This window comes from Ricinus communis, chromosome 3 (assembly GCF_019578655.1).
Source record: "Ricinus communis isolate WT05 ecotype wild-type chromosome 3, ASM1957865v1, whole genome shotgun sequence".
Lineage (NCBI taxonomy): Eukaryota > Viridiplantae > Streptophyta > Magnoliopsida > Malpighiales > Euphorbiaceae > Ricinus > Ricinus communis.
The window spans coordinates 11,327,540-11,351,736 of NC_063258.1; the positions used below are offsets into that span (position 1 = coordinate 11,327,540).

At 35.6% G+C, this 24,197-nt stretch overlaps 1 protein-coding gene and 2 non-coding genes across 3 annotated transcripts; 1 reads left to right on the top strand and 2 right to left on the bottom strand.

The window, feature by feature from the left end:
• Nucleotides 1–10,181: 10,181 nt before the first annotated feature.
• Nucleotides 10,182–14,025, bottom strand: LOC107260950. The gene is made up of 3 exons (XM_048372309.1): nucleotides 13,832–14,025; nucleotides 10,850–10,961; nucleotides 10,182–10,238 (listed from the first exon to the last, which is right to left on the bottom strand). The coding sequence occupies exons 1-3, from the start codon at nucleotides 14,023–14,025 to the stop codon at nucleotides 10,182–10,184; spliced, it is 363 nt and encodes a 120-aa protein (XP_048228266.1).
• LOC125369668 lies at nucleotides 10,297–10,403 on the top strand. Its single transcript, XR_007215344.1, has one exon. It is a non-coding gene; the product is annotated as a small nucleolar RNA R71 (small nucleolar RNA).
• A 5,121-nt stretch (nucleotides 14,026–19,146) lies between the features above and the next one.
• On the bottom strand, nucleotides 19,147–19,253 carry LOC112534156. The gene has a single exon (XR_003078465.2). It is a non-coding gene; the product is annotated as a small nucleolar RNA R71 (small nucleolar RNA).
• Between the last annotated feature and the right edge of the window lie 4,944 nt (nucleotides 19,254–24,197).

Below are 24,197 nucleotides of genomic sequence, written 5' to 3' on the forward strand. Positions count from 1 at the left end.
ACACTCCAAACCAAATTGCTTAATTATATGCATCCCAAAGACCAAAAAGCTCGCATTCCTGATTATATTATGCTTGGATTCATTAATAACATTATGATTTCTCCCTTACACGTGTAGATTTATGTGTCATCGTCAAGCTTATCAATTGCGTTTCTATGATTTTTTACACCAATCCTTGTGTCATCATGTGATAAGAAACCTCCGAGGATTGAAACCACGAACCCTCTGGTTATGTGAACCCATGATTTACAAGCTAGAAAACCCTTTGACAATTCAATATACCCGGCCAAGGAAGCTAAGAACAAATTGAAAAGGATGATCTTTAGATTAGAACCTAAATGAAACTAAGGCCTTTAAACCCAATCTATGAACGTCACAAAGGATAGATCAATTCCTTTGATAAGTTTGTTTGCATTCACTTAAGAACACAAGGTTCAAAGCAACAACTTTGAAAACAAAAACACTTGAAATATTATTGATGAAAACTAAATTTGAATGATAATTGATTATTAAACCTAAAAGCTGGTTTGCTTTTGTCATTATGTTCTTGCGTAGAATGCATGCTTAAGAAACATTCAAGTAGATTGATCATCTTCTTATAGAGTGTTTTGAAATTGGGATTTAGAAGAAAGTTTTTTAAATTCTAATTCTTGATCATCTTTCTAAATAATCTGTTTTCTAACCTTTCTTAGGGTTGAACCGAATTGGTTCTTAGGGTGTTCATATTAATGTATTGGGGTCCGCAATTCAAAAGAGGTTCTCAAGCTTATTCATGGAGGTTCCATATCACCATGTGTCATCGTGCCTAGAAGAATAACAAATAATGCAGAACCCAATGGTGCAAATCTTGAATCAAAATCTTTATTTATGCTTCGATTCTCATTGTTTCCTCTTTCCTCTAAGAGATTCGTCTACGATCATTCTAATAATGATATTACTCGATTAACTAATTTTCTTTTTTGCATTCATCTAAGCATTGGATTGGTGTCCACGATTGCCGCTTCAACATGCATTCATTTAGGCACACCCAAATATTCTGATTCAAGATTTGCACCATTGGGATCTCTATCATTCCTTATTTCTCTATGCATGAGGACTCTTGATGACACAAGAATTTGCATAAGGAATCATGGTAATGCAATTGACAAGCTTGATCAGTGGTATTAGGCTTAGCTTGATGATCAAGCAGGACGAGACATAAATCCATGTGCATAAAGGAGAAATCATGTTGTTTTCAATAAATCTAAGTGTAATACAAGCGAGAATGTGAGGATTTTGATGTGTGGAATGAAGTAATTTGGGTCGGAGTGTTAATAGGTACGCCCACGTAAATTTTTCCCTATTTTTGTTAAGCTGGCTCATAAAATTTGGGACCATGAAAGTTATTGACCAATCAACTCCTCTCTCGTTCTTTATTTATTTATAATTTAGCTTCTAGTTTCTTCTTGTTTTAGAAAAAGGGTTTTTGCCCTATAAAAACTATATGCATCCGAATACTTAAGGCTAGTGAGTATATTATTTTAGTTTTCTATCATATGGGCGATCAAGTTATGGGTACTTTCAAGAACTTTGTGGACTTATGAAGACCTGCATTAGCGAACTGTTAAGAACCTTTAGGAATAGAATATATAAACTCTAATAGTTATGAACAAGTATATCACTAACCTAGAAACCCACTAACAAATTGAATTAAATCGTAGGATCACTGTAGATTAGATTATAAAGTTGATAAATAGAATTAGAACCTAAAGAAAGCTAAGTTCTTTAAACCCTAATCCTAGCACGCCACAAAGATAGATCAAATATTTGATAAGCATTAAATGCATTCAAAAAGAATACAAGAATTCAAGCAAAGGTTGCTAAAATAATGAAATATCATTAATAATCAAAACTTAATGTAACATACGGCTTGGTTGAAGTTAAATAGACTTGAAACAAACCCTAGAAGACTTGTTGATAAAGTATTCATATAATTCTCTGAATTATCATAGGCAAATCTTTTAGAGGAAAGATGGAAGGGCGAGAATCAATACATGCCTTGTAACACCCCAATCACATGCTAACCAATAAACATTAGCCAGGAAGCATACAAGCGTCGTAGAATATATACTACAGGTAGATAGGTCAATATGTAGGTTGTTAAGAATCCAGACACAAGGTTATTAACATATAAACATATGATTATACTTAAACATCATTTAACAAGTATTACAAACATCTTCTTATGCCTTATAAGGCATACTTCCATATATATCACATAACTGCATACAAAAATGCATCGGGAGGAGACTTCACAAACCGGCCCAACTTGAGAGCGCTAAAAGTCGGACTTCGCATACAACCAACGGATGCACTACTATTTACAAACCTGAAAAGAAAAATTTTGGAGAAGGGTGAGCCTCCAGCTCAGTAAATAAATAATCAACATAATCTATACCACATACACTTAATACAATTTCCACCCAATCACATAACTTTCCATGATATTCATAGTTTAGGTATAAAGTCATACCATTCTACTCAAGTCATTACAACCATCATAGAACAAATACAATTCAACAATTATGGTTAGTTCTCACGGCTTGTGGATCCCCTTTAATGTGCTGCTCCGCCTCATCCTCACATATCACACACGTAAGCTGCTCCGCCTCATCTCACATTATACACTTTTATAGCCTCTCTAGGCTTTAGCCTCCCAAGGCTATATATATATATCTTTTTTTTTCATAAGGGAATCCACCATTCACATGCACATATGCACTTAACATCACAATTCAATCATTTCACTTATATCATATTTCAGCAATAACAATTGTTCCACTCAACACCAATCATTTCCATCTCAGTCATTCAAACATAAACAATATTAAGCAAACGCAACCATTTCGCGAACATTTGATTAAATATATGAACATAGAAAATATTAACTATTTACTTACTCAAAATATACTTATTCCTTTAGCATATAAGAACCTCCTTTCTCCACAACTTCCTTTCCGTGCCTTTGAGTACTGTCAACACATTCATCAATTCACATTTCATGCATATTACAAATATTCATGTAAATGCGAGTTCTAATGCATTACAAGATCATCCCCTCTCTAATTCATAGGTCTAACTCTTCCTCTAAGACTCTCAATTACTGTTTTAATATCCTATAAACATTTCCCATCTAGTTAAATACCAATTTAACTCAAATTAACATCAATAAATTGCATAAAGGTTTCATCAGGCCAAGTACTTCACCTTGGGGAGCACCAGTTCTGTTTGTGAAGAAAAAGGATGGTAGTATGCGATTATGTATTGATTATAGGCAATTGAATAGGATTACAGTGAAGAATAAATATCCATTGCCGAGAATTGATGATTTGCTCTGATACCACTAAAATGTAAATGCACATAACATGGATGATGAGAAAATGCAGGCGTTACATGCCTAGATATTCTTATTCATGAGATGCACCATTGGGATCTCCATCATTCCTTGCTCCTCTAAGGACAAGGACTCCTGATTACACTAGGATTGGCAAGCGCAATTGACAAGCTTGACTGGTGGCATTGGGGATTACGTAGATGTCACACCTCATCTCATGTAGCCCAGGATGGATATTTAAAAGTAAATGCTTTCTAAAATCTTTTTAGTTTAGTTGAATTATAACATGCTTACATATGTCTATGCAATAATGTATTTCAAAATCATAATTATGAAAAATAGATAATTTTTTTAATATGATGTTTCATTACAATGACCATAACTAGAAATGCTTTTATTAATAATTATTAAATAAGTTAATATATAAAGTTTGCCTTTAAACATTAACTTTATAACATAGCCTTTTACATGTACATAACCACCATGGTATGAAACAAGGTTAGATACAAGTTACAATGAGTATATATATGACTCCTCATATGAGAAATTCTAGCCTACCTTACTCTCACCTTTAATCACACTTACTAGCTCAACCACCCACTATCAAGCCTTGCTTCCTGAATAAAATTTATGAAAAGAGTAGAATGAATATAAAAATACTCAAGGAATAGATATACAAGCAGAAAATAATTTAGATAATCAGAAGCGTAAGAAAATCATATAATTATACAAAATATATAACATTGTGAATCAAACTCTCGAGGCAATTAATCTTTGTTAAGCAAGAAAACACCACTGCAGAAACTGTTCTAACACTCATACAAAATAGCAATAATAATTATCAACATTATATACTTTAAATGGTATAAAAAGTCTCATAGATTTTAACCATCCTCACAACGATTATTACCAATCAACCATCACGCAAAATCCCACTCTATGCACACTTGATGGCTAACCCTTCCTCTATATTAGCATGCTCCGACCCTTTTCCCTTCACCGGATTGCAATCAAGTGCCCTGTTGTCTAATGCACATTAACAAACACAAACAAATCACATGTGCATATATCAATCTTAACACATTTCAAACACATCATGGCGAGGATGGATTTCTTGAAAACAAAGTGCACTTTCACTCGCTCAAAGGCATTAGATGAATGCTCTTTTTAACATTAAAATAAAACTATACCAGACTGCCCCATAATTGTGAAAATAAGTAATATGCAATCGATGAAATTAAGATTATCAATGTTTGTGCTCATCAAGAAAAAGCCAAGATCTTTAATTAACATTATATATTGATTAATTAGGCAAACTAAAAGCTAAAATATTCTTGTAGTTGAATTGCAAAATCATCACATTTAAAATCCAACACAAACAACCTACTTTTGTTAATTATACTTCAAATTTGTAAAACCAATTGAATATATTTTGAAATAAGTACTAATCTAAAATTGAATAAGCTTAAAATAACAACTTTAAGCTTTCAAATCAAAGAAATCAACTTTGCAAGGGCTTGATATCTACTCACCGAAAGTGGTCTTTAGTCATACCCAACAAGCTCCACAAAATATCTACCTTGCACTTGCATTTTCCTTGCCTTTTTCAACACCTAATTCATAAATTTCACTTAGAATTCAATAAAATAATAAGCCTTTACATTAAACACACTTCAATACTAAAGTTTCCTATACATCAAGCCATGCCTAATTTGGAGTTTTCTAGCTCAAGATATGAAATGAATAGTGAGGCTAAAAAATTAGAAAAATCCAACCCAAGAATACAACTCCCCAATCCTAACTCAAATCAATCAAAACTCTGATAATACTTACTAAATAAAGCCTTTGTAGATGAAGATTATGGCCAACAAAGTGCTTAAACCTTAAAATTCCTCTTGGAAAAAAATTAGACCAGATTGTTTAATGAAGAAACTCTCTCAATTTCTTTCTTTTCTTTTCTTATGTTAAGTGTGTGTGTGTGTGTGTGTGAACATATATGCATATGGAGACTTAGTAGTAGAGAGTGGATGATTCTAGATAAAGTATAGAATAGTATTAGTTGTAAATATCCCCTTAGGTCCTTAATGAATTATTCATATTACTTATGAACCCTATAACTTTTACTCTTTCATCCTAATTCAATCCACCATCTTTCTTTCATTTCATTTAATACCTACTATTATTTATTATTAAACACACTTTAGTACTACCTTAATTCAATTAAGATACTATATGAAAATGCAATGCTAAAAGGATGACTACATACTTAGAGTACGGGTGTGACAATAAATGATCAAGCAAGATGAGATGTAATTCCACGTGTGTAAGGGAGAAGTCTAATAGAAACGAGAATGCAAGCTTTTTTATGTTTAGGATGCATATGATGAAGTAATTTAGGTCAAAGTGTTTTTAGATAGTCCCACTAGAATTTACCCTTTTTTTGTAAGTTGGCTCATAAAATTTGGGACTACGAGAGTTATTGCCCCATCAATTCCTCTATCGTTCTTAATTTGACTCTAGTTTATTTATCTTTCATTCTTTATTTATTAATATTTAGCTTCTAGTTTCTTCTTTTTATGGAATGAGGGCTTTCGCACTATAAAAACTGCATGGAATCGAATACTTAAGGCCAACAAGCATATTATTTCAGTTTTCTACCGTGTGAGAAAACAAGTTATTGGTTCTTTCAAGAACTTTGTGGACTTATCAACACTCGCGCTAGCAAGCATAGACTTATCATTTACGTCCTTCCTTTGTCTTGTGTTCTTTGTCTGCCTTTATGTTTAAATCAACTAGATTTGATCCTTATGCTTAGCCTTACCGGATCTAAAATCTTGGCTATATTCTCATTTTGTTTGTTTCTTTTATGTCTTTCTTCTTAATTTCTATTTAGTATGATGGTTTGGGTTTATTTGGGGAATGAATATGAATGTTGAGTGAAAGCACGTGAAAAGCAACAATCATAGGCACTGATCCCATACTTCGATGAATGCAGAGAAATAATATTAGTTGATCATGTATTGATATCAGTCTCCAAATGATCACGGAAAAATCTTTTAGCGAAAAGAGGGAATGATGAGAATCGAGGCACTCTGAAATATTCTGATTCAGGATTTGCAGCATTAGGATCTTCATCCTTCCTTGTTCCTCTAAGGAAAGAAATGAGAACATAGCTAGGATTTCAAATCCGATTCTCTTCCATGGCTAAGAATAAGGATCAAATCGAATTGATTTAAACTCATGGGTAGAGAAAGAACATAAAAGAAAGGAAGGATGTCAGCAATAAGACTAGGTTCGCTAGTGTAAGTCTTCATAAGTCCGCAAAGGTCTTGAAAGAACCCATAACTTATTTCTCTGCAAGGTGGAAAACTAAAATAATATGCTCACTGGCCTCAAATATTCAGATGCATGCAGTTTTCATAGTGCAAAAGCCCTCATTCCATAAGAAGAAGAAATTAAAAGCTAAATATGAATAAATAAATAAAGAGATGGATTCTGGACCGTAATTGCACATATTTCCCTCAATTACTAATAATGTCCCTCGATAATGACCTAAAACGTGAGAGGAAGCAAAACACAGGTGATTGTGGCATAAAACAAGATAACTATGCACAAAATGTATACAATTGGGCATATAATATGTATAAAATGATGCACATCAATTTGTAATTGTGAACCTCTATTTGATTCTCTAACATAAACATCATCAACAATCAAGAATTGAATTTTTCTATTCAAAGGTTGTAGTCTTTTTCTTTGTGTTCTTCATGTTTATAAAAGAAAAGTTATTTTCTTTTTTTCAACTTAAATCCTCAATTATAAATTGTAACCTTAATTTCCATGAGATATGAAATGTTTAAGAGCTTTTCTTGCGCTACTGGTGTGCTTATCCAAAGAACAAAAAATAAAGGACTTGAGGAATAAGTCTATGTTCACAAGTATGAGTCTTGATAAGTTCGCAAAGTTCTTGAAAGAATCAATAACTTGATTTCCCACAAGGTAGAAAAATGAAATAATATGCTCGCTAACCTCAAGTATTCGGGTGCATGCGGTTTTTATAGTGGGAAAGCCCTTATTACATAAGGAAAAAAAACTAGAAGCTAAATATGAGTAAATAAATAAAGAAAGATGAATAAATTAAAGTCATATTAAGGACAAGACATGAGTTGATTGGTCAACAACTCTCGTTATCTTAAATTTTAAAAGCCAGCTTAACAAAAATAAAGGGAAATTTGTTTGCCCTACCTAATATCACTTCGACCCAAATTATTTTATTATATGTGTCCTAAACATCAAAACACTTGCATTCCCACTTATATTATGCTTGGATTGATAAAAACAACATGATTACTCCCTTATGCACGTGGATTTACGTCTCAAAAAAGACACAAAAAAGAAACGAACAAAATGAGAATATAGTTAGGATTTCATATTTAATAAGGAAAGAAATCACTAATTCTTTATTCTCTTATATATGACAAATGTAAGGATCAAATTAAAATGATTTAAAGACAATGGTAGATAAAGAACACAAAAGAAAGGACGTGCGAGATAAGTCTAGTCACGCTCCAATGCCACTAGTCAAGCTTGTGAATTGTGTTCCCATAATTCCTTATGTCAATCGTTGTGTCAACATGAATCCTCGTGCCTAGAGGAATAATTAATGATGGAAACCAATGGTGCCTGTACTCCATCAACTAATTTTCTTTCTTTGCTTTTGTCCAAGCATTGGATCGGTACTTGTGATTGCTGCTTCCACATACTTTCACTTAACACTTGTGTTTATACTTCCCATATAAAACCAAACCATCATACTAGACGAAGATTAGAAAGGGAGGCAAAAAGAGAAGAACAAAATAATTACATAGGTGGGATTTCAAATTCTATAAGGAAAGAAATTATTGGCCTTTAGAAAATCCTAATTCTAAGCTATTAAGGAATTACAACTCAAATTGGATAGATATAAACATCCTAACTAAAAAAAGATAACTAAAAACAAAGTCCTAATAATCCTGAAATACTATGTAGCCGACCATTAGGAGTAAGAAACCCTAGTTTCTTTAAGTTACATGCATGGGCCATCTTTACTGGATCTAATTATGCCCAAACTCCAATATGCTCCTTTATGTTCATTAAGCCCATATTAGAATTAGTCAAGCCCAATAAATTGAATTAGATTAATGAGCCTTGAATTTGAATCGAACTTTTCAAGCCTTGATGTGTCCTTAGCCCAAATGTCTTGAATAAGCCCATTGAGAGCTTTTTTTATCTTCTTAGCCTTGGACCTTGTAATTGGGTCTCCATGGATGTGAAGTGGATCTTGAATCCTAGTTGGATTAGGATTTCCAATGTCACTTGGGTTCCTGATGTCATTTAGACTCCCAATATCATTACGACTCCTTATTGGAATAGAACTCCTTGTCAGAATAGGATTCCCTGGATCACGCTTCTTCTCTAGCAATTTGTTCTGAAGTATAGCTGAACACTCCTTATTTAAGGTCACGACCGCCAAGTCCTCTAGCTTCTTTTTATTGCTAAAGATTTCCTTTAAGAACTTCACATACCTGGGCATCTATGAAATAGCTTCAACAAAAGGTAAGTTAATTCACAGTTGTTTAAACAAGTCAAGAAACTTAATGAACTGCTGATCGACTTTCTCCTACTTCAACATGGCAGGATATGAGATCGGGGGCTGTTATTCCCTTAGAGGACTCTTCTTCCTGGCATCTTCTCTGGCTCCATCACCTTGCTATCTCCATCTTTCCTACCCGAATGTTCCTGCACAACATCATCATCATTAGAAATAGGAATATACTTAAAAAATTGAAAGGCAATAAATAAAATTACTTGTTTACACTAATCACTAAATAACATATTTATGCATTTAGTGTACAAAATTAAAAATTCAAAACAAATGAAAACAATATTAACCTGCTATTGATAGGGTTGGTAATTGGTAAACCTATCATTAACAATATAAACCTTCTTACCAACATAAGTAATTAAGTTTCACCGATCATCCAATACAATCTAGGAGTCAAAGAGGATCAACCAAAAACAATATCTCAACAGATTAACAAAAAAAAAAAGAAATTAAGCTAAAATGAAGAAACTTGATTATAATCATTTCTACCAATAAAGTGATAGCCTTCACGTGCTCTCTCGGGTTAGACTCCGTATTACTGGGCAACGTCCCTGGATGCCTCTCAGTCATCATCTTAGAAATTTGGCCTATCTGATTCTCCAAGTTCTGAATGGAGGCCTGTTGATTTCTAAGAGCTGCGTCCGTCTGCTGGAATCTAGTCTTTGAAGCGGACACAAACTTCATCATCAGCTCCTCTAAGTTAGGCTTTTTCTCTTGAGCCCGAGGAGACTGAGGTGGGAGAACAAATTGTTGCGACTGTTGATGTAGTTGCTGAAACCCTGGTGGCCCCTAGTTGTTGTTGTTCCTCCATCCGAAGTTTGGATGATTTCTCCATCCCATATTATAGGTGTTTCTATACAGGTTGTTCTGCTGCCTAGGCTGACTTCCCATATAGTCCACCTGTTCATGGTTAGATAAAGAAGAGGAAGCAAACATATCTCTCGATATACAGTTACTACTGTAATGTAGGCCACCACAAAACTCACAGCTTGCTTGTGCTGCTTGGACAGGCATCTGGAGTTGATCAAGTTTCTTGGATAATAACTCCACTTGAGCTGCCAAGGCTATAGTTGCATCCGACTGGTTTACACTCCGTTGACGTCCTATCCTGCTCCTAGTAGTGTGCCACTGGTAATTGTTTTTGGCCATCTCCTCAGTTAAGCTTTAGGCTTGCTCTGGTGTCTTGCTTCTCAAAGAACCACCTGCAACTACATCTACCATCTGCTTAGTAGCCAAATTCAAATCATTATAAAAAGTTTATACCTGTAACCAGATTGGTAGTCCATGGTGTGGGCAGCATTGCAGTAGATCCTTATACCTCTCCCAAGTGTCGTACATCGACTCATTGTCAAATTGCACAAAAAAAGATATGTCATCTCTAAGTTTAGCAGTTTTAGAGGGAGGAAAGTACTTAATAGAAATTTCTCTGCCAAAGAATCCCAGATAATGATAGTGTTAGGAGGTAGTGACGGTAGCCACTGCTATGCTCTATCCCTCAAGGAAATTAGGAACAAGTGGAGACGAATTGCATCATCTGTTGTCCTATTAATCTTGAAGGTATCACAAATCTCCAAGAAACTTGCTATATGTGCATTAGGATCCTCATCTCGCAAGCCTCCAAACTAAATTGTTTGCTGCACCATCTAAATAACATTAGGCTTTATTTCAAAATTATTAGCCGCAACAGCCGGTCTCGTGATGCATGTTCATATCCCCTCCAACGATGGTTTCGCTAAATCATACATCGTCCAGTTATTGTTGTTATTGTCGTTGGCATCTGCCATCTCTACTGTAATGTTTTCGGACTCACTCTCGTGTACGAATTTTCTAACCTGGATCTCTTCTTTCTCTATGTTCAATCGCTTTCTCAATTGCCTGAGGGATCGGTCTGGTTCTGGTAGAGGGTCTACTAGATCAAGATTGGCCCTCCTAGTCATACAATACCTGAAACAACAAATAACCAACAACACAAATGAATAAAAGAAGAAAATTGAACAAAAAATAAATAAAGAATAAATAGTAAATGGATAAATTAACAAGAACACACAGTTCATAATATTTCTCAAAACAAACTCCTCGGCAACAGTGCCAAAAACTTGATGGCTCGCTAACACGACTAGCAATCTACAAGCAAGTGCACTTATCGAATGTAATCTAGCTATGGCAAGTATCAATATTGTATCCCACAGGAACTGAGAAACTACTACTACTACGCTATTCCTATTATCTAATCGATCAAAAGGTGGTAAAGATTATTAACTAAAAATGATTAAGAATGCAATTGAAAGCTAAATTTTAACAAAGAGAATAAAAGTTGAAAAAGGATAATAAGATGAATTAACCCAATTGGGGATCACTCTAGCTAACCGGCTTACAAATAATAATTTATGAATTGATTTATTAAGAATTGTGATCTATAGATAATTTCTTGAATGAATTGGCTTCTCTCTCGAGTTAACCGATTTCTAACCCTAAAGTTGTAAAGTTAGAATCTCTTCCTAACAATCGATTTTAGAATATCATTCATCTTTAAATTACTCTAATAAGAATGTCTAGTTCTTATTCCAGTAAGCTATTACACTCATCTCTAGGATGCAAATCACCTAATCACACAAGCAGTTGTTCAAACTCAATTTAATTTCTCAATTACAAATGAGTTCTCAAATTGATTAAATAATGAAGAGGAAACAATAAACTTTATTATACTTGAATGAGAACTACAATCTTAAATCAATATAATCCAATCATCTAAGCACAACATAAGCCTAGCATGGCTAAAGATCACCCCCAAATGGGTTTGATAGAATTAATTACATATGTTCATGATTAAAGTAAAATAGGAATGGAACATAAAGTAGATAAGAATTGAAAAAATATGAACACCCTTTTCTCAAATGGTAACATGCTATCCCCTCTTTAATAACTCTGTATCCACACTCTACAGCTCAAGATCTCTTTCTTCTTCCCTTGAATCTTGGATCTAATCCTCAAAAGCAGCTATCTTGATGATTTTGAAATAGAATTGGTCTCCGTTTTCCTCTTCTTGATCGTTTGGAAGTTAGCTCTTAAGGTCTATCTTGAATAGTCCAAAGTTCTCTTCTTCTCCTCTGTTTTTCCCTTTTTTTCTTTTTTTTTCTTTTGTTTTAACTTAGGTTTTGGGATCCAACACGGCCTACATTTAGGCCATGCTGAATCCATGTCATGTTGATCTAAAAGTGTACATTTGGCCTTCTTCAGCACAACTTATATTTGGCCGTGCTCCTCAGCACAGACATACTCCTAGGTCGTGTTACTCTCAGAATCTGTGTTGAAAATCGCTTTAAATCGCCATAGGAAAGGCATTTCAGCACGCCCTCTAACCCGAACCGTGCTCCTCAGCACGGACATGTTGAATAGTCTAACGCGCCCGATTCATCTGTTTCTTCCCGATTCTGGTCCGATTTCTGTCTAACTTTGATGATGTAACTAGAAAAACACCTAAGACATAAAGGAAACTAAAACAGGGTGGTCCTAATACAAAAAAACATAAATTGCTTTAAAATAACTCAAAATCAAGCATGCAAACATGTATACTATCAAGGATATCAATTCGATTATGCATAATTCTTTTAGAATTAAAGGATTCGATTTATAGTTATGCTAAGCATCTCCGAAATAAAACCGAGCATAAGCTAACATTCAAAAGCAATCAAGATAATGTAAAAGAGGTAAATTACTCTATTGAAGTTAATGAAGATTTTAAAGACACGATGATTGAAGATTGTGAGAAAGACAATAATTATCTATCCTTGTGCGAATTCAAAATTGAAGAAATCATTAATGATGATGAGGATGAGGCAAAAGTTGAATTGGTGAAGAGTGAGGATGTTTTTCTTAATACAATGGAGTCTTTTGTGATATGAACCTAACCTATATCAAAGGATTAAACTCGCATACAATGGAGTCTTTTGTGATAAGAACCAGGTCAATGGAAACCTTAAACCCTTTTAAGTATATTCAACTATCAAATCTAAGGTATTAGAGGTAGAAGACGCCACAAGTTAGTATGGATTCTAAGTCGATAAGTCGGATTTGAACGCCATAAACAATAAATTGCTAGATAAATTAGCTCCAACAAGAACTAAGAATAGAGTATAAAATCATAAAATATATTAATCATCAATCCATGAGTTCGAAAATCCGCACTAGGCTTTTATAGCCTTTAGAAAACCCTAATTATAAGCTATTAAGGAATTACAACTCAAAAATAGGATAGAGATAAACATCCTAACTAAAAGAGATAACTAAAAATAAAGTCCTGATACTCCTAAAATACTATGTAGCCCCTCATTAGGAGTAAGAATCCTTAGTTTCTTTAAGTCACATGCATGGGCCATCCTTAGTGGAGCTAATTAGGCCCAAACTCCCTTATGTGCTCCTTTATGCTCATTAAACCCATGTTAGATTTATTCAAAACCAATAAACTGGATTAGATTAATAAGCCTTGAATTTGAATCCAACTCTTCAAGCTTTGATATGTGCAATGCTAAAAGGACGAATACATACTTAGAATACGGGTGTGACAATTCTCCCCACCTTATGAAATTTTATCCTCAGAATTAAACAGATTAGGGGATTGGTTTCTGATATCCTCCTCCCACTCCTAAGTTGCTTCCTCATTTCCATGATGTTTCCATAACACTTTCACTAAAGTCTTCTTTCTTAACTCTTTAACTTCTTTGGCTAAAATGACAACCGGTCTTTCCTCGTAAGATAAATTATCCTTTATTTCTAAAGGTTGAGCTTGTAAAATATGACTAGGATCACTCTTATACCTTCTTAACATAGTAACGTGGAAAACATCATGAATTTGAGATAATTCTAAAAGTAAAACCAATCTATAAGCTACTGGACCAATCCTTTCAATCACCTCAAATAGACCAATGTACTTGGGGCTTAATTTCCCTCTTTTACCAAACCGTAGTACTCCTTTCCATGGTGAAATCTTAAGGAAAACCTTGTCACCCATAATATACTTAATTGGTACTCTTTTTAAGTCTGCATAACTCTTTTGTCTATCTTAAGCTTCCTTTAGTCAATCCCGAATTAACTGAATCTTCTCAGTTGTCATCTATAAAATTTCTAGACCAATTAACTGCTTTTCTCCAACTTCATCCCAACAAATTGGAGTCGTGCACTTCCTACCATATAATGCTTCGTAAGCTAGGCAAACTCCATTAATAGCCAACTACCCTGAAATTCCATCACAGAAGTTCGAACATATCTTCTAGTGTTTGAATTATTCTGTCTGATTGATCATGCAATCTCACTACCTCCAGAATGTAGGTTTCAGCAAGTTTATTCAATGATTAATTCACCTTTATAGGCAAAAAGTGAGCTGACTTAGTCAATCTATGCACAATCACCCAAACATCATCATGTCTCTATTGGGTCCTAGGCAATCCTATCACAAAATCCATAGTAATATGCTCCCACTTCCATTCAGAATAGGAAGAGGTTGCAATGTTCCTACCGGATGTTGTGTTCTGCTTTAACTTGTTGGCACATCAAACATTTATTCATAAACTCTATAATATTCTTCTTTATCCCCAGCCACCAATAATTATCCTTCAAGGTCTGGTACATTTAGTGCTCCCCGGATGCATGGCATATGATAAATTATGTGCTTCCTCCATTATCTCCCTTTTAAGAACTTCAGCATTGGGTTCTACCCTCGTAAAGAAAAATATCATTCTCTGAGATCATAAAATCTACCAGGTTACCTTATTGAACTTGTTCCTTGATTTTCACCAATTGCTAATCTTGACCTTGTGCCTCTTTGATTCTATCAATTAGCATTCGTCAAACCTTCAAAGTGGCTACCAATGCTCGATTCTCGCCTTGAGCTACTTCTATATTTATTGCCTTCAACCCAAGTAACAATGGAATTCTCATAGTACGAATATAAGATAAGTTACTTGAGGACTTCTTGCTAAGTGCATCTGCTACTACATTAGCTTTTCCTAGGTGATACTTAATGGTGCAATCGTAATCCTTTAATAACTCAACTCATCTCCTTTGCCTCAAATTCAACTCCTTTTGGCTTAATAGGTATTTCAAACTCTTATGGTCTGTGAAAATCTAGCAGTTCTCGCCATACAAATAATGCCTCCAAATCTTCAAAGCAAAAACAACTACTGCTAACTCAAGGTCATGTGTAGGACAATTCAACTCAGGTGGTCTTAATTGACGAGAGGCATATGCTATCACCTTACCTTGTTGCATCAATATGCAACCCAAACCATTTATGGACACATCATTGTACACAACATATTCCTGCCTTGTCATTGGTAGTGTCAACACCAGTCCTAAAGTTAAGCATGCCTTCATTTTATTAAAACTGCCTTAGCATTTATTCCATACAAACTTCACATTATTCCTCAATAAATTTGTCAAAGGTAAAGCAACGATGGAGAAGTTTTGCACAAACCTCCTATAATAGCCTGCTAATCCTAAAAAACTATGTATCTCATGCACATTGGTAGGTTGTTTCCAACTAATGATCGCTTCAATTTTTTTCAGATCAACATAGACTCCCTTGGATGAAATGTTATGCCCTAAAAATACCACTTTCTCTTGCCAAAACTCATACTTGCTCAACTTGGCATACAATTGCCTATCTCCCAATGTTTGTAATACAATCCTCAAGTGCTATACATGTTGCTCCTCTATTCGTGAGTACACCAGAATGTCATCTATAAACACAATTACAAAACTTTCTAAATAAGGCTTGAATACCCCATTCATCAAGTTCATGAATGCAGTTGGAGCATTAGTTAACCCAAATGATATCACTAAAAATTCATAATGGTCATATCGAGTTCTAAATGTTGTTTTAGGAACATCTGCTTTCTTACTCTTCAATTAGTGATACTTGGATCTTAAATCAGTCTTAGAAAATACATGAGCTCCTTGTAGTTGATCAAATAAATCGTCAATCTGTGGTAATGGATATTTGTTGCAAATTGTCACCTTATTCAATTATCTATAATCAATTGGCGAATTTTTCCTTATTTTTGTTAAGCTGGCTCCTAAAATTTGGGACCATGAGTCTTGTTGACTAATCAACTCCTCTTTCATTCTTGATTTGACTTTAGTTTATTTATCTTTCTTTATTCATTTATAATTTAGATTCTAGTTTCTTCTTGTTATGGAAAGAGGGCTTTCGCGCTATAAAAATTGCATGCATCCGAATACTTAAGGCTAGTGAGTATATTATTTTAGTTTTCTACCTTTTGGGCAATCAAGTTATGTGTTCTTTTAAGAACTGTGCGAACTTATGAAAACATGCATTAGCAAACTATTAAGAACCTTTAGAAATAGAATATACAAACTCTAATAGTTGTGAACTCGTATATCACTAACCTAGAAACCTACTAACAAATTGAATCAAATCGTAGGATCACTCTAGATTAGATTATAAAGTTTATCAATATTATTAGAACCTAAAGGAAACTAAGTCCTTTAAACCATAATCCTAGCACGCCACAAAGATAGATCAAATCTTTGATAAGTGTTAAATGCATTTAAAAAGAATACAAGAATTCAAGCAAAGGTTGCTAGAAAAATGAAATATCATTAATAATCAAAACTTGATGTAACATATGGCTTGGTTCAAGTTAAGTAGACTTGAAACAAACCCTAGAAGACAACTAATAGGAAAAAGACTATTTTGCCCTAAATAAACTTAATAAAAATAAACCAAGGTCGACAAGCATATTTCGGCTTTAATTAGTTCTTCATGGGCTTGCACCTCCACTAGATTGAATAAAGCACAATCTTGATGCTACTTAATAGTTATAGATCTTGGGCCTATAAATGGAATTTCCTTGCTAGCCCAATCTTGTCTATAATCATTTAAGGGTTGTTGCAACTTCTTGGCTCTAGACATTGTGGCAAGCTGATAAGCATCATACTACACATGTTTTCATGCCCGATTGTTTACATTTTTATGCATGATTATCCCGTTTTATGCTAGAATCACCTGTCTTTTGTTTCCTTTCTCGTTTCAAGTCATTTTTGAAGGACACCATCAATAATCAAGGGAAATACGTGTGATTACGGACCAAAATCCATCAAATTGGGTGAGAACTAGCACCCCGAGGGTTGAGCACGGCCTGGACTCCGGCCGTGCTGAATTACCAAGAGGCTATCCCCAATTGTGCCATTTCAGCACGACTTCCGTAGCCACCACGGCCTCTAGCACGGCCTGTGGTGGCTTAGCACCGGCTTGGGCACGGCTTGGAAGGAGTCAGCACAACAGACTCCACAGATTCAAGATCGCCTGGACTCTACGTCGAATCATCACAGCCTGGACTCCGGCCATGCTGAATCAACTATATAGGCAATTTTGAGTTCTTTTGGAGGGGGGACAAATGTTGGACTCAATTCCAAGACACACACTTAATCAATTGTTTCCTATACCTCAATTGTAGACCTTGAGAGATCAAATTCATCAATTGAAGGAGGGATTTCACTTGTTCCAACATTGAATTGAAGATGAAGACAAACTTGGGGAGCATTCAAGAGGCAACTAAGGTTTGAGATTTTGAATTTGCAAATTTAAGGTTTCTCATTCAGCTTGAAAGAGAAGGGTGTACATGCCTTTAATTTTCTTTTCCTTATTTTGTTCCCTAATTGCTTTAACCATGAACATGAGTAGCTAGATCTTTTGAACCCATTGGGGTTCACCTTTGTTGATGGATTATGCTTAATTGTTAGTTTTATAATTGTCATTCTTGTAATCTTCTTGCTATTTAGTAATAAAAGTTTGATTCAATTAATTTGAGACGTTGAATTAATTGTTTATTAGGCTGTTTCTTGACATTGAGAAATGCTTGTTAAAACTGGACATTGATAGTAAGGACTGGTAGTTAACACTTAGAGATAAAGTTGATTTACTCGCCGGATTAAGAATTAATAACTCTTAATAGTTTTAAATCATACTTAATGCCAATCTGTAGTAATCCGATAGGAAGAGATTCCATTAGGTTAGTGCAGGTTTAGGAATCCGGTAAGCTCGAGAGAGGAACCGGGATTCAATTCAGGATTTAGGCACGGGCAAGCAAGATCGGCAATCCATAAAATCCATCTTTAGAATTCCATCACTTAGGCTCCCTTTTGGGTTTGTTTCTCTCTTTGCAATTGTCTTTTGTTCGTTGTCCTTCATTTACTTAATTGCACTCATAACCATTAGCTGGTATGTTAGAACTTTCACACCCTATTTCAGACTAGATAACATAGCAAGCAGTAGTAACTCTAGGTTCACCCGATCCCTAGGGATACGACCTTGATACTCACTAGTGCTAGGCTGCATCGGGTTCACTGCCTTAGGTGTATGTTGCATAAAGAGCCCATCAATTTTTTGGCGCCGTTGCCCGGGAACACTGTAATGGTGAACTAGAGTGAATTGTTTTTGTGTTAATTTAGTCATTATTTGTTTATTCATTTATTCTTTATTTTTTTTTATTTTTTTTATTTTTTTTATTTATTATTTATTATTATATTGTTTTTGTTGATTGGTGGTTGTGTGGACTTTCGGTTTCAGGTAGTTTATGACCAGGAGCTCAAACTCGAATCTTATAGAGCCTCTATCCCGATCGAGCGATCCCTCGGACTCTTAAGGAAGAGGTTGCAATTAGAAGAGGAGGAGAATGAGGTTGAGGTACCTGTGGATAGACTAGACACGATGGAAAACCATGACCCCCAGGCCAATGACGATCAGAGGACGATGTATGAGTTTGCTCGACCATCTTTAGATGGGACGAGAACGAGTATAGTTAGACCTGCTGTAGCAGCCAAAAATTTTGAGATAAAGGCCAATGTTATCCAGATGATCCAGCAAAGCGTGCAATTTGGAGGATTGCCCAGCGAGGATCCCAATGCACATATCTCTAACTTTTTGGAGATTTGTGACACATTCAAGATAAATGGAACAACTAATGATGCCATTCGGCTGAGATTGTTTCCATTTTCCTTGAGGGACAGAGCAAAGAGATGGTTGCAATCTCTTCCACAACAAACAATTACTACCTGGAGGGCGTTGGCTGAAAAAATTTTATATAAGTATTTTCCTCCCGCTAAAACTGCTAAACTTAGAAATGACATATCTTCTTTTGTGCAGTTTGATGATGAAAGCATGTACGATGCATGGGAGAGGTTTAAGGATCTTTTGAGATGTTGCCCACATCACAGATTGCCAGTGTGGATGCAGGTTCAGACCTTCTACAGTGGGTTGAACCTTGCAACGAGGCAGATGGTGGATGCTGTAGTAGGAGGGGCGCTAAACAATAAGACGCCCGAGCAGGCTCAGAACTTGATAGAGGAAATGGCCATGAACAACTATCAGTGGCAATCCTCTAGGAGCCGACTAGGAAGACAGGGAGTGGTCAACCAAGTGGATTCTACAGCAGCCTTAGCAGCTCAAGTGGAGCTTCTAGCCAAGAAGATCGACCAACTCCAGATGCTTGGCTCATGCAAATGAACGTTGGTCATGAGTTTTGTGGTGGCCTGCATTACAGTCTGCATCATGGAGGTATGTTTGCTTCATCCTCTACTACTTTTCCATCTAATTCTACTATGTCTTCCCGATGTTGAACAGTTGATTATATGGGGAATGCCCCAAGGCGTGAGAATGATCCTTACAAAGAATACATACAACCCTGGGTGGCGCAATCATCCCAACTTTAGTTGGAGGAACAATAACGCTCGTGGTCCACTGGTTTTCAGAGACTTCATCGCAAAGAATATTCGGGCTCGCACAAGCTCTTCTTCTACCAGAAAAGAAGTCAAATTTAGAGGAGCTTATGATGAAGTTTGTGACGTCTACGGAGATGAGGTTCCAGCAAACTGATAGTGCACTTAGAAACCAGCAGGCCTTGATTCAGAAGTTGGAGACCCAGATTGGCCAAATCTCTAAGATGTTGTCTGAAAGGCAGCAAGGAGCGCTCCCGAGCACCACTGAGTCTAACCCGAGGGAGCACGTGAACGCTATCACTTTGCGTTCAGGTAAGTTAGTTTCAGCTCCTTCTAAGCCTGTTTTTTATGACGCCACTATTGATGTGCAGGTTAAGGCAAGCAGTAAGGTTAGGGAACCTGAGGGACAAAAGGTGAAATCAATTCCAGTCAGGGAATATCAACCTAAGATTCCTTATCCTGCTAGAGCTAAACAAGCAGAGGCGAAAGAGCAGTTTAGTAAGTTTTTAGATATTTTTAGACAACTGCATATTAACTTGCCTTTTATTGATGCATTGGAGCAGATGCCGAAGTATGCTAAGTTCTTAAAGGACATACTTAGCAGAAAAAGGAAGTTGGAGGAGGTCGCCTATGTTCAGCTTAATGAGGAGTGCTCAGCGGTGTTTCAGAGCAAGTTGCCAGAGAAACGTCACGATCCAGGGAGTTTCACTATTCCCTGCACTTTAGGTAATTTATGTGTTGATGATGCATTAGCTGATTTGGGGGCTAGCATAAATGTCATGCCCACTAGTTTGTTCAATAAGCTAGGTTTGGGGGAGGCAAAGTCCACTAGGATGTGCATTCAATTAGTCAATTACCTGCTAAGCTTCCTAGGGGAATTGTGGAAAATGTGCTAGTTAAGGTAGATAAGTTCATATTCCCTGTGGACTTTGTGGTTTTGGATATGGACAATGAGCATAGTGTACCATTAATTTTGGGGAGACCTTTCCTTGCCATAGCTAGAGCTAAAATAGACGTATTTGAGGGGAAGTTAGAACTTAATGTAGGGGACGACTGTGTCACTTTTAGTTTACCCTCATTTGATAGTTCTTCCACCGACCATGTTCATGCCATTTGTTGTATTGATGGAATTGATCTTACATGTAATACACAACCACAAGATGTACAAATGGATGATGCTATACATGTTTCTTCCCCTACTAGTAAGTGTTATTCATCTGAAAAAAATAACTTGTATCAGTATGAGACTTTGTGTTGTGATAGACCCGAGAAGGGTAGTTGCAAGTTTGTTTTTGACAGGTCACTTAGCTGAAATTCAGAGTGGATGAATGGACATCCCAAATCGGTCCAGAGAGCACCTCCTTGGTCATCTACTACACACATTGGACCTTTTCATTGCGCTTATATGCCTCGAGCCCCAACTTACATTGAGCCTACCTTCTTAATTGGCCCGCGATGTAGGAATGCTGATCCAGAGTCTAGCTAGACGACTCGAACAAAAAGAAGCGCCTTCGGGAGGCATTCCCGAATCTATTTTTGCTTTCTGAATTTTTGGACATTATTTATTTTATTTTATGTAGTCATTTGCAGTTAGATATTTCAGTCTGTTTTTAGTAAGTTTGATTTTGAGGAAATGCTATTTTATTGAACCTTTTACTAGATGTTGCTTGGAATGTGTTTATTCTTGAATCTTGCAGGAGTTAGCCTACTTGATGCTCGTACGTAATTTTGAGGACTAACATATTTTGAAGTGTTAAAGTACACATCAAGGGCAGTATCTAGTAGACTTTCTAGTTTTTATCTGTTTTTGTCGTCTTGCTTTTCTCTTAGTTTTCTAATTTCTTTTATGGACTCCCATAATTAGCTTCATTTTACGTATTTTATTCCTTTTATTTTGGAGTGCCTACCTTGTTCACACTGAGGACAGTGTTTTTCACAAGTGTGGGGTAGGTACCGTAGATTTGTGCAGGTACCAATTTTATCTTTCTTTGTTTTTATCTTGTTTTAATATCCCTTATTGATTGAGTCCATTCATTATTACTGTCCTTATCTTGAGTTTTGTTTTAATCGAGTAGTTAATGATTTTCTCCTTTGAATGGATTCCCTTATATCTTTTATCGAACCTTGTTGGAAGAAGGCAATGAACGAATCCCGGTTCCCTTATAGCTTTTCCTTAAATTCTTCCATTTTACTTTATCTTAGATATAGAACACTGTTAATATTGTTGCTTATTATTGTGATTGACTATTTAAACTTTGGTTTGAGAATTCATGCAATTTTAACCTACTCAAATGGTGAGATTTTGAGCCAATTGGTGCATCACTATTATGCTCCCTTTTCTTTCATTAGTGAGCATTGTACAGAATCTCTGTTTCTAGAACTTGCTTTACGATATCTTTTGAGATTACATGAATTATCAATAATTGTGAGATGATTTGGGCACTTAGAATTTACACAATTTGGCCAAAAAGCCTAACCCTGTTTTTCCCTTAGTGAACCAATTTTGAGCCTTAGCTTTTTCTTTCGTGATAATAATAACAATGATACTCATTTTATCACTTCTATTCATTTGACCATTCTTTCTACCATTGTTGCTGGAAATGATGTAAGTTTATACTGCATTTTATTTTGGATCAATCTGCAATCATATATTTCACTAAGTTGCTAGATTTTTCATAGATGCTCCCTTCAATAAAAAAAAAATGATATTCAGTCTTATTGTATGTGTCAATAACCAACAACCCCTACATAAGCTGTTGTAATATATATACATAGTATATATATATTCAATAGAAAAAAAAAAGAGTATTAATTTAGTTCATTTTGAGCATCATCTTATTTTTAGAGCAACTTAGTGTTCATTTTGGTACAACACTTGATCCTTCGTTACTTTCTTGCTTAACTTCCAGCAACCTGTAGCCTACTTTCCATATTTATACGTACCCTACCTTAACCCCATTACAACATGGCTCAAGACCCTTTGATCATGATTATTGATTATTTCGTAGTAGTGGAGATTGGATCTATAAGCAAGCCTATGGTAAGCACTTTTTCTGTATTTTTGCATTGACAGCTTGGCTGTCTTCTTTCACCTATATACACTTGTATGTTTTGAGTGACATCTTGTGAGGCATGGTTCTCAATTTCTCAATTTAGATGGTTTGTCATTTTAACTTTAGCAACTTTATTAAGTTTGTTCTCTCTCTTAAGGATTTAGTAATTTGGGGATTTTGGAAAAAATCATTATGGAGTTTTGAAATTTGTTTTCAGCTAACCTCCTACAATGCATTTGATTGAGTTATTTGGTATCTGTTTGAGGAGTGAGTTATTGATTGCTTGAGGACAAGCAAAAGTTTAAGTGTGGGGTAATTTGATAAGCATCATACTACACATGTTTTCATGCCCGATTGTTTACATTTTTATGCATGCTTATCCCGTTTTATGCTAGAATCACCTGTCTTTTATTTCCTTTCTCGTTTCAGGTTATTTTCGAAGGACAACATCAATAATCGAGGGAAATACGTGTGATTACGGACCAAAATCCATCAAATTGCGTGAGAACTAGCACCCCGAGGGTTGAGCACGGCCTGGACTCCGGCCGTGCTAAATTACCAATAGGCTATCCCCAATTGTGCCATTTCAGCACGACTTCCGTAGCCACCACGGCCTCCAGCACGGCCTGTGGTGGCTCAGCACCGGCTTAGGCACGGCTTGGAAGGAGTCAGCACAACAGACTCTACAGATTTAGCACTGCCTGGACTCCGGCCATGCTAAATCATCACAGCCTGGACTTCGGCCATGCTGAATCAACTATATAGGCAATTTTGAGTTCTTTTGGAGGGGGGACGAATTTTGGACTCAATTCCAAGACACACACTTAATCAATTGTTTCCTATACCTCAATTGTAGACCTTGAGAGATCAAATTCATCAATTGAAGGAGGGATTTCACTTGTTCCAACATCGAATTGAAGATCAAGACAAACTTTGGGAGCATTCAAGAGGCAACTAGGGTTTGAGATTTCGAATTTGCAAATTTAGGGTTTCTCATTCAGCTTGAAAGAGAAGGGTGTACATGCCTTTAATTTTCTTTTCCTTATTTTGTTCCCTAATTGCTTTAACCATGAACATGAGTAGCTAGATCTTTTGAACCCATTGGGGTTCACCTTTGTTAATGGATTATGCTTAATTGTTAGTTTTATAATTGTCATTCTTGTAATCTTCTTGCTATTTAGTAATAAAAGTTTGATTCAGTTAATTTGAGACGTTGAATTAATTGTTTATTAGGCTGTTTCTTAACATTGAGAAATGCTTGTTACAACTGGACATTGAATAGTAAGGACTGGTAGTTAACACTTAGAGATAAAGTTGATTTACTCGCCGGATTAAGAATTAATAACTCTTAATAGTTTTAAATCATACTTAATGCCAATCTGTAGTAATCCGA

Coding starts and splice junctions, on each gene's coding strand:
- LOC107260950 (XM_048372309.1), bottom strand. CDS start 14,025: ATGGGTGACAAGGTTTTCCTTAAGATTTCACCATGGAAAGGAGTACTA. Junction 10,962..13,831: donor CACGTTACTATGTTAAGAAG/GTATAAGAGTGA, acceptor TTGTTGTTTCAG/GTATTGTATGACTAGGAGGG. Junction 10,239..10,849: donor TAGAGAAAGAAGAGATCCAG/GTTAGAAAATTC, acceptor GCTACTAAGCAG/ATGGTAGATGTAGTTGCAGG.